The sequence below is a fragment of the Doryrhamphus excisus genome, linkage group LG10 (genome assembly GCF_037039965.1).
Source record: "Doryrhamphus excisus strain RoL-2023G ecotype Guam linkage group LG10, RoL_Dexc_Guam_v1.1, whole genome shotgun sequence".
NCBI lineage: Eukaryota > Metazoa > Chordata > Actinopteri > Syngnathiformes > Syngnathidae > Doryrhamphus > Doryrhamphus excisus.
In genome coordinates this window covers 12,921,379-12,932,223 of record NC_136366.1, presented here as the reverse complement: position 1 = coordinate 12,932,223, position 10,845 = coordinate 12,921,379, and the positions used below count along the sequence as shown (strand labels likewise).

Sequence of the window (10,845 nt, the reverse complement as noted above, 5' to 3'; positions counted from 1 at the left end):
TTTAAATAGCAGCAACCACCAAATGATATTTTTTCTTACTTGCCTGTGATTACTTTTTTGTAACTAACTATCCAGAATAATGTACAATGTGTAATAGTCACAAACACACTAGTAATATAAATATCCGGTTCGAATAGTATATAATTGTATTATGATATAAACATACATTTCAGAAGAACGGTACTGTATTTGCAATCGCTTTTGCACTTTGTTGGTCTCTCTCAGCTCCCGTAGAAGGGGCTATGATAGCGAGAACCCCAAAAATATACAGCACAAAAAGAAACATGTTTCAGTTAATTTATTCTGTTAATATTTAAATTGGTTGTCTTTAAAAATTGGTAAGATATCATTTGACAAAGTGGTATTTTTAAATAACAGCACAAAACTCATACCGGATGTAGGCACCGGAAGTGAAACCTTTGACCGCAGTCGTGCATGAGGTTGGCGGGCAGCTCGTACTGTGTCTTATTGGTTGTATTTATTTAACATTTACAATTTACGAAACTTGTAAACTACTTTTTAAAGGAATACGTCACAACGAGGTGGACTCTTTCCACTCGGGTAAGGTTGACAAAGTGTCTAAAAATAACGTGCCTATTCATGCTTTGCTAACTTTTAGCATTTAGCTTCCGTGCTAGCACAGTTGTTTAGGACGTTACTAAGCCCTTGTCACACACAGCACACACAATGACGTACATATTTCATGTACATTTATCACAAAAAACGTGTGATATATATATATATACACATACATATAATACAATATAATGTGGTCATCATGTTTTAATTGTTGGGTTTTGGTGGCAGCCCAGTCATGCCATCCAGCGCTGGACCCAGCAGCCATTCCGCTGCTCTCTCCGAGACGCTCGAAAGCTCAGCCCGGCTCATCGACAGACACCTGCAGGATGACCGCTGCTTCCCTGACCTGTCAGAGCTGCTCAGCGTCCCCTCACACAGTAAGGAGCAGTCTCTTTGGTACCACCAATGAATGAATTAATCACACATTACAATAAAATTAACCTGATCATTTTGCTGGCTTCAATATTTGCCATGTGCATGTGTGTATGTTTTCCTTGTCTCTCGCCTCTAAAGCACCTTGCTGTGTTTGTTCCATAGAACAACAATGTGAACAGAGTGAGCTCTTGTATAATTTACTATTTGGTGGCTTTTTGACAGGAGAGCTTGCTGCGCTATTCTTTATATAACTGACTAACTGTTTTTTTATGAATCTGTTGCAACAATGTTTTTCTCTCCCACATTTTGAGCTTACTTCACAGACTGGTCTGGTGTCAGTTCTTGACCAGATTGATCCTTAATCAAAATTGACCCCAAACAGCTAAACACCTTGTGTTAACATGCGTCCTGTTTCTGATGTGTATCATCAGACATACCATCCCTCTCTGGAGTGTCGGACATGGACTATCCCCTGCAAGGACCGGGTTTGCTCAGCGTGCCCAACCTTCCAGAGCTCAGTCCAGTGCGTCGAGTCCCACTACCGCCAGAACTGGTGGAGCAATTCAGCCGTATCCTTATTGTATAGCTTTAATCCCATCAGCTCCAAATTTGCATGGTCTAACTTAACCATTTTATAAAGATATGCAGTTCAACTGTATGATGGGAGTCTTTCCTGAGATTTCACGAGCGTGGCTCACGATTGATAATGATATATTTATGTGGAATTATGAAGACGGGTGAGTATATTTACATTAAAGTGCTATGTGACTTGCATATGATTTATTTGTCACCCTTTTTTGCTGCAGAGGAGACGTAGCCTATTTTGATGGCCTTATTGAAACCATTTTGGCAGTCGGTTTAGTTAAGCCAAAACAAGGTATGTGCACATATTGAAAGCTTCATATTATCAAATATCGTAGCTAAAAGTTAGATTTTGTGCTCATCTTTCCAGGGATTTTACAGCCTCATATCCACTACCTGCTTGTATTGGCCACATCTGTGGATGTTGTCATCCTGGGACTCAGCTTTCCGAAGGGGCAAGCTGGTGAGTTTGCTTATTTATTATTAAATACATAGAAGCGTTCTTCCCTTTAAATGTATATTATGGCTTGATTGATCACTTTAAAATATTTTAAGCATTGATTTTTGTCGGTCATCTCTAGTATGCATACACAGTAAGTGTCTGTTTTTGTAGGCTTAAACGACAGCATGTCTGGCGGCATGCAGCTACTACCCGACCCCCTCTTCTCCATCCCCACGGACAACACCTACATCCTGTCTGTCACCTCCACCGACCTGGGCCGCATCTTCATGGCGGGGAAGGACGGCTGCCTTTACGAGATTGCCTACCAGGCCGAGGCGGGCTGGCTGAGTCAGCGCTGCCGAAAGATCAACCACTCCAAGAGCTCACTGTCTTTTCTCATCCCCTCAGTGCTACAGTTCTCCTTCTCAGAGGATGGTAAGAAAATGAAGTACATTTCTACATGTGGAATTTCTCTATTTAACCTCTTTTTTTTATTTAATTCCAGACCCAATTGTGCAGATTGCTGTGGACAACTCTCGCAACACACTCTTTACACGCTCAGAAAAAGGTGTCCTCCAGGTATAAATATTTTCTATAACTTAGTAGCCGTAATAAAGGAGGTCCTCAGGTAGTGCAGTACCGACAGTACTAAGAAGACAGAGCCTGGAGATACTCAAGCTCTGTAGCACATTTCAGCTATAAAATGAGATATACAGTATTTGGCCAAAATTCCAGAGTATATTCACCCTCTTCTCTGTCTGTCAGGTGTATGACCTGGGTGCTGATGGACAGTGTATGAGTCGTGTGGCCACCATGTCGCAAAACAACATTGTTGCAGCAGCTGGAAACATTGCCAGGTATCTCCAACTTTTCTTACTGATCTTCTATCCTTGGACAACTCATCTATTTTTTTATCTTTGAATGCATACAGGACCATAGATCGATCTGTCTTCAAGCCCATCGTCCAGATCTCTGTGATCAGCAGATCAGAGTCTTCAGACTGCCACCTACTGGCTGTGACACATGCAGGTAAAGATGAAACATGATTGGAGATTGCAGACATTACCAAGTGCCAACATGTACACATTTTTCATGCTCTGCATTAGGGTTGAGCGATAATTTTTATATATATATATTTTATATATCTTCCAATAATAAGAAAAAATCAGTCTGTGAAGATGTACCTACTGTTGTTACCCCCAATATAATGTATTTTCTCCATAGGTGTGCGTCTCTACTTCAGCACAACACCGTTTGCCCCTCCCCAACAAAAACACATCCCGATTCGACCATCCCTGCTGTCTCTGGTTCACGTCCGCCTGCCACCGGGGTTCTCTGCGTCCTCCACCCTGCAGAAGCCTACCAAGGTTCACAAGGCACTGCACAGTAAAGGTACAACTGCTTTTCTTAAAAGGCAATGTAAGCCTTCCCGAGATGACCTGAATTGTACGTGCCTCAGGTATTCTGTTGATGGCGGCTTCTGAGACAGAGGACAACGACCTTCTCTGGTGCATCAACCACGATTCTTTCCCCTTCAAGAAACCGTTGATGGAGACTCAGGTTGGCACACAAGCAAGGACTAGCAACACAACAAAGTGGTCGTTTTGGTCCATTCTGTTGGTAGCTAACAGCGGCCATATTGAGTCTCATCGGATTGTGCAGCCTAATCCTTTCTGTTGCCATTGTTGTTTCCCATGCCAATTTATAGATGATGTCCAATATAGACGGACACACGTGGGCCATTTGTGCCATTGACGAAGTGAGACCAGCCAAGAGTTCCACTCCACTAAACAAGGACCTGATCCCGGTCACCGATTCACCTGTCGTGGTTCAGCAGCATAACATCCCCCCACAGAAATTTGTCCTCCTTTCTGCAAAGGTTGAAAGCTACTACCCGCTTCAGAGTTCAGCCTCAAAACCCTAATTTGGAATCCTAAAAGTAAGGTTATTGGTTATTTTTTATCACAATTAGGGGAGTCACATCTTCCAAAAGCTGCGGCCGGTGGATCAGCTCCGTCACCTGCTGGTGAGCTGCGCTGGAGGAGAGAGCGAGGAGATTGAGCGCTTCTTCAAGCTGCACAGGGTAAAACGCTTAACTGTAGGATTCAGGTGTCCACTTAAGGAACGTGTTCAAGCTGATCTGGCTCTGTTCTGTTCAGGAAGAGCAGGCCTGCGCCACAGCCTTGATCCTGGCTTGTTCCAATGCTGCTTGTGACAGAGAGGTCTCACAGTGGGCCACCAGGGCCTTCTTCAGGTGCGAGTTTGATTATGTTTGGAAGGGCTGAGGATGCATGTAATATTTTGGCAAAATGATGCCTGCAGACAAACTAAATAGATATTGTGTTGATGTGATCAGATATGGAGGAGAAGCACAGATGAGATTTGCCACAGCGATGTCACCACCCAGCACTGTCGGACCCATGATGAGCTCTCCAGCACCTGGCAAGTCTTTGCAAAACGTGCATACAGTATATCAAATAAGCATTTATTGCATGGTTTCTTTGATTCTGCACTACACTCTTTGAGACGCTCCCCTCTGGCAGGAGGCTGCGGTCCACCAGGACCAAAACCTCACGCCACAAGAGCACTTTCTTCAGACTGCACATCCGGAATAACAAACAAAAAACAGACTGTGTACATATATTTATACTGTTTATTCTTTATATTTTGTATTTTCATTTTTTAATAGATGTGTCTGCACCTACTTCACCAAAACAAATTCTTAGTATGTGTTTGATCATACTTGGCAATAAACCATTTCTGATTCGGATTCTATCCCAACAGGCATTTTGCCCCCACCTCTAGCCACCCCCTTTGCACCAATGCATTCTGGATCAGCGCCCATCACTCCCATGTCCGTTGGCCCTGAGGTGATTTTCTCCGGGAAACACAACGGCATCTGTGTCTACTTTGCCCGCGTCCTTGGGTCAGTATGTCTGGCTGTAATTCGCCTTTTCATCAGTCCATCAATATGTGCAGTGCTCCTGTTAAAGCAATGAGTATTAATCTTTTCATCCCTTTTTAAAAAACAGAAGCATTTGGGATGGGAGCCTTGCTGTGGAGAAAACAATAAGCAGAGGGAGTCAGACTGTCAGCATTGTACGTATCATGAGTGCCGTGTGCTCGTTCCCTCTTAAAACTGTGCTTGCTGGTGTCTAACCAATACTTTAAACATTACAGTTGGAAAGCAGTGTTCCTTCCTTTCATCTGGAGTCTGTCCTCCTAGAACTCTACGGTCTGAGGGAGTTTCTTGACAAAAACTCTCAGTTCAGTCCATCGTCTCTTGGCGGAGCAAGGTAAAAAAATGATAACTGTTGCTGGTCATTGCTTTTACTTTACGACCATAATACCACTCGAATGAACACAAAGCACAAACACCACTGCTTCGATTATTTTCAGTCTTGGATGTAACATCTGCTCTGATACCTTGTAGCTTCAGTTCCCCAGCCAACCTGCAGCAACGACTGCTGGGATTCATGCGTCCCGATGGTGCCAACTCTCAGCAGGTCCAACAGGAGCTTCAGAGGAAATATCACAGTGAGTTATTGCCGTTTGTGACTGTTTTAGTGAAATGCTTACAAAGAATGAGCTAAATTATTTTGTCTTGTGTCCAGCCAAGGCTCAGGTCTACGAGAAAGTGTCCCTGCAGAGCATCCAGCAGTTAGTGCATCGCTCCTACCAAACTCTGGCCCTCTGGAAGCTACTGTGTGATCACCAGTTCACCCTTATAATGTCAGAATTCCCGAAGGTACCTGCACAGTGCACAACCCCATGAGATGTTTTTTTTTCCCCTTTAGTCCTCACGTGGCCACTTTGCTGTACTTATTTTGAAGGAGTTTCAAGAGCAGATGAAGGGAGCAAGTTTCAAGGACGTGGTGATTCGGGGAAAGGAGCTGTCTGGGGCGCTCATCACGGCGCTCATTAATGTTTACATCAAAGATAACGCCTCGGTGGATGCCATTAGCAATCACTTGCGGGACATCTGCCCGCTGCTGTACAGCACTGATGACAGCGTCTGCTCTAAGGTACACGGCAGAGCAAGCTTGTTTATCATTTAAGCTGCTGATAATGTCTAGGAGTGTGGGACAGTTTGACAATACTCCATTAGGCATCTATTGAGAACACAACATAACGATTTCTGATCAAAATCAACAAACCTGCCCTTTTCCTACCTGTGTGTGTTATAGTTTTTATTATTGCACATTTAGCAAGTGATTTAGTGCTGTCTTCCACTTCAGGCTAATGAGTTGCTGCAAGGCTCTAAGCAGATCCAGAATAAAGTCGATAAAGAGAGAACGCTGAGGGAGTCACTAAGTCTCTACCAGCAGATCAGCCAACACACAGACCTGCCACTGGTTTGCTCCCAGTACAGACAAGGTGGGGTGCAATTCAACATCTACATTCCCTCTCGTCATGTCAACGCTGTGTTTAAATTGACATCTCAACATATCTACAGTGCGTTTCTATGAAGGAGTTCTGGAGCTGTGCCTTACAGCAGCTGACAAGAAAGACCCACAGAGACTGGGCCCCCACTTTTACAAGAACGGAGAGCCTGAAGAGGACCACACAGGACAGCAGGCCTTCCAGGAAAGGTAATATTAGAAATAAGTGACAAAAAATGGCAGAACACATGGAGCATCCAAACATTTTGCCATCCGTCCTGCAGACTTTCCTGTTATAAGTGCATCACAGACACCATGCAAGAGCTGGTGAACCAAAGCAAAGCTGCCCCTCAGTCCCCCAGTGTCCCTAAGCAGCCAGGGCCTCCTGTCATGACTTCTGACCCCAACATGCTGAGTAACGAAGAAGCTACAGCCCATGTGAGGGGAAACAAATCTTTATGCACATTTTCTATGCATTGCGATTCACAGCCTAATTCATAGGTTCTGTTCTCTTGTAGTTTGAGCAGATCCTCGGTTTGGCCCAGAGGTCTCAAGACGAGCTGTTTCACATCGCTCTGTACAACTGGCTAATCCAGGCCGATTTGACAGACAAGCTGTTAGAGGTAGAGTTTCATGTATTTTTTTTTCTTGAATTCTTAGTTGAATACTAAAATATTTCCTGTTGTCCAGGTGAATTCGCCATACCTGGAGGAGCACCTCATGCATATGATCAAACAGGACCAGAGCAAAGTACACAACATGGACCTCCTGTGGCGCTACTACGAGAAGAACCGCAACTTCGGCAAGGCCGCTCACGTTCTGGCTCGCCTCGCTGACATGCACAGGTAGGGGATGCACATCATCTGGATTATGGCATTTATGTTTCAGCTAGAGGTTCTGAACCGCCTTTTAAAAAAATTTGCACATGCAGCACAGAGATCTCTCTCAAGCAGCGTCTGGAGTACTTGGCCCGAGCCATCCTGTCTGCAAAGAGCTCCTCTTGCATTTCTGCACTGGCGGCAGATGGCGAGTTCCTCCATGAGCTGGAGGAAAAGATGGAGGTACATTTTAGAGTGTCTTTATCACATTTTGGATAAATAAAATAAAAATTAATACCATACCATGCTTGGGCCCACTTCATGCTTGAAGTCTGGCCCTTTTGGCTAGTATAAGTGATATTATCTGTGCAGGAGCACACTTCTTCTCCTCTGGAATGATTATAAGCGGTGGGCCAGGGCACAGCACAATTCTACACACACACGTAGCAGAGTCATAGAATGATTGTAATGCAATCGCTCCTAGCAAGGTCATAATGATAACCAAATACATTTCATAATATAATATACCAAGACTCCAAACCCAAAAGTACCCTCACTCACAACTTATGCGTAATATAGAGTATTCATTAATGCAGTAAATGCACCAAAGCCTGTGTGTTGAGCGCAGGGCAGTGGCCGTCAGTCGAAGGAGGGGGAATCACGCTCAAGTCCAGCACAGTATGAATGGATGAGTCTTGAGTGCACCCTCAGCAATGTTGTAATCGTACTCTGGTTTTTGCTCCTAGCTGGTGCGTATCCAAGTACAAATTCAAGAGACCTTGATCCGACAGTACTCCAATCATCCTTCTGTGAAAACTGCCATCTCACAGTTGGATTCGGATCTCATGGAGATCACCAAGGTGATGTGCAACAAACTACCGGCAGCTCTCATTTTCTCTGACATTGGCATTTTTTAATTAATTGTGATGTAATGTGTCCTGTGCAGCTCTACGGAGAATATGCCGACCACTTCAAATTGTCTGAGTGCAAGCTGGCTATCATTCACTGCGCAGGCCACTCTGATCCGATCCTTGTGCATTCTCTCTGGCAGGAAATCATAGAGAAAGGTAGCAAGACAAGAATATTGCATTTAATTTCATAATTTGTTTTCATAATTAGCTGACTAATCTTGTCTTGTAGAACTGGCAGACACGGTGGCCATGAGTCCAGTCGACAGGATGAGATCCCTCAGTTTGAAACTGGTGTCGCTGGGGAGGATCTACGCGGGAACACCAAGATATTTTCCACTAGGTTAACATTCATCCCCAATGAACACAGAATTCTTCATAATGCTTTTAACGTAGTTGGATAGTTCTAACACGTAGCCTGTTCTCACGCGTGCGCTCTGCGTATAAAAAAAACTGTGTCATGATTTCTAGAATTCCTGGTGAAGTATCTGGAGCAGGAGGTGTGTCGCCTCAACTGGGATGTGGGCTTCGTCACCTCCACCATGCAGGAAATTGGAGTGCAATTACCACGTCTCCTGGAGGTCTACGACCAGCTTTTTAAAACACGGGTACATGCAGCAAATGAAAATGTGTCTGTCTAGCACAGTTTTTTTCCCCACATAAAAATGAATTAATTATTGTCTTTTATCCTTGCAGGACCCATACTGGCAGCGGCTAAAAAAACCGCTGCACTTGGTAGAGTGTATCCACGTGCTACTCTCGGGATACGTCAATGACCCCAGCAGAGTGCCAACATATGACAGGTAACCAGCACCTCAGTTGCAGTACAATTTTTTGGCCAGAGTGGGTGCTGTAACGCAGGCTCTGACCTGTTTGATATGTTTTACGAACACATCTTGCGAGATTTCTCATTTGGAGAAAAGCTGTATTGGAATAGCCAGAAGCCATTCGAACTGTGAACCACGGCATGGCTACTATGAATGATTCTTACAGCAACAGCAAAACCATTATCGGCTAATTATGGAAACAAATTATGTAATATGGAAGTGGCAGTGTGCAAGGCATTTTTGGAAGCGCACATTAAGCGCACCTGACAGTCCATCCTCACAGACTTATCACCCTTATCACCAAGCGCTAGCTTAGATATGTAGCGAAGCCTGTTTTTTTTTGTGCCAAGCCCCATTTTTGCCTTGATGTGGTCTTCTGGGCGGCACAGCGGTCGAGTGGTTAGCGCGCAGACCTCACAGCTAGGAGACCAGGGTTCAATTCCACCCTCTGCCATCTCTGTGTGGAGTTTGCATGTTCTCCCCGTGCATGCGTGGGTTTTCTCCGGGTACTCCGGTTTCCTCCCATATTCCGAAAACATGCTAGGTTAATTGGCGACTCCAAATTGTCCATAGGTATGAATGTGAGTGTGAATGGTTGTTTGTCTATATGTGCCCTGTGATTGGCTGGCCAGGGTGTACCCTGCCTCTCGCCCCAAGACAGCTGGGATAGGCTCCAGCACCTCTGCGACCCTCGTGAGGAAAAAGCGATAGAGAATGAATGAATGTGGTCTTCTGTTTCTGCTGCCTATCATCACTTGCAAGACTTGCTTGAACTGGAGCGACACACTGTGGCCTTTCATAACTCAATCGCATTTAAATGTTTAATAATCATTGTCCCTCCATCTCAGACGTCGTTTCACCAACGTGTGTCTGGACAACATCTGCGGATACCTGGTGGAGCTACAGTCTCTCAGCCCGAATGCCACCCTTCAGCAGACCATCGGCAACTTCAAGTCTCTGCAGGCCAAACTGGAAAAACTTCACTGATGGTACCCAATGAGCACAAGGGCCTGCAACCTCTGTTGCCTTAAACATAGATGATAAATCTGTTGTGAAGACTGAATTTGCTATCACAGACTCAGCATTATATCTTCACTGAACCATCCTTGTTTAGTTTTAGATGGCGTATGGCCATCAGGAGACTGAAAGGCAGGTTTTATGACTTATTTAATGCTTAATGTTTTCGTAAAATACAACCTTTAGTGTAAATAGTTTCATCAGACTCAGTTATCCGACCATTTATGGGAGATCAGACGTGTTGCCACTTTTCTTACTGACACGTGTACATAAAAATCACCTGGCAACAGCAATTGTTGCATTTCACACCAAACCAAACTCAGTTTTTGTACATAAAATATAGTCAAACCTGCATCTGTTGAAAAAATGTAATTCTACCTATTGGAATGTTTGATATTATTTAACATGTTTCCCTTCACAGGGCCCACTCATACATTTGCTTTTGTAGGAAACCCTTTTTTAAAGTTCAAAAAAACATGCTTTGTAAAACCACGAACAGCCAGCCAGCCTCACTATTGTCCTCTGCGTAGCTGTCTGCACAAGAACAGCCTTAAAATTGCTGCATTGTTCATAATGCCACACTGCAGAGGGACTCTAATTGCATATAATTGAAATGACACTCAGGTTTCCCATACAGTCATCACAAAAGAGAGTAGTTAATTGTTTTCCCCAATTAGCCGTTCCCTCAAGTATGCTTGCAATCATGTTTTGATTTTAGTCTCATGGAAATAAAGCAGTTTGGACGTGTTTTGTTGCTTTTTATCCATTCATCAAATGGCCAGACCACTGATTTTATTTATTTTATTAACCTTTAAGAGTGCATTTACAAAAAAAAACATCCACGCAATGTTGTAACAATATATTATTTTATATAATACAGTTCAAGACCCTGACATGGGTCAACGAGTCAATGAT

At 43.9% G+C, this 10,845-nt stretch overlaps 1 protein-coding gene across 1 annotated transcript; it reads left to right on the top strand.

Moving 5' to 3' along the window:
• The first annotated feature begins 372 nt into the window (after positions 1–372).
• On the top strand, positions 373–10,700 carry nup155 (nucleoporin 155). The gene is made up of 34 exons (XM_058057412.2): positions 373–561; positions 808–956; positions 1,386–1,523; positions 1,595–1,691; positions 1,761–1,831; positions 1,907–1,999; positions 2,150–2,413; positions 2,484–2,557; positions 2,744–2,835; positions 2,910–3,007; positions 3,203–3,370; positions 3,438–3,538; positions 3,687–3,857; positions 3,951–4,061; positions 4,138–4,232; positions 4,335–4,420; positions 4,763–4,904; positions 5,011–5,077; positions 5,159–5,274; positions 5,412–5,515; positions 5,593–5,726; positions 5,812–6,003; positions 6,217–6,355; positions 6,435–6,570; positions 6,645–6,798; positions 6,879–6,983; positions 7,051–7,205; positions 7,292–7,421; positions 7,925–8,038; positions 8,125–8,245; positions 8,319–8,429; positions 8,558–8,694; positions 8,783–8,889; positions 9,762–10,700. Exons 2-34 carry the CDS (start codon positions 815–817, stop codon positions 9,898–9,900), a joined length of 4,104 nt encoding a protein of 1,367 aa, XP_057913395.2. The 5' UTR covers positions 373–561; positions 808–814; the 3' UTR covers positions 9,901–10,700.
• Positions 10,701–10,845: the final 145 nt, after the last annotated feature.

Excerpts from the sequence above, each read along its gene's own strand:
- nup155 (XM_058057412.2), top strand. The coding sequence starts at position 815 with ATGCCATCCAGCGCTGGACCCAGCAGCCATTCCGCTGCTCTCTCCGAG. Across the intron at positions 3,858-3,950 it reads TTGTCCTCCTTTCTGCAAAG|GGGAGTCACATCTTCCAAAA; the intron begins GTTGAAAGCTAC and ends TATCACAATTAG. Across the intron at positions 6,004-6,216 it reads ATGACAGCGTCTGCTCTAAG|GCTAATGAGTTGCTGCAAGG; the intron begins GTACACGGCAGA and ends CTTCCACTTCAG.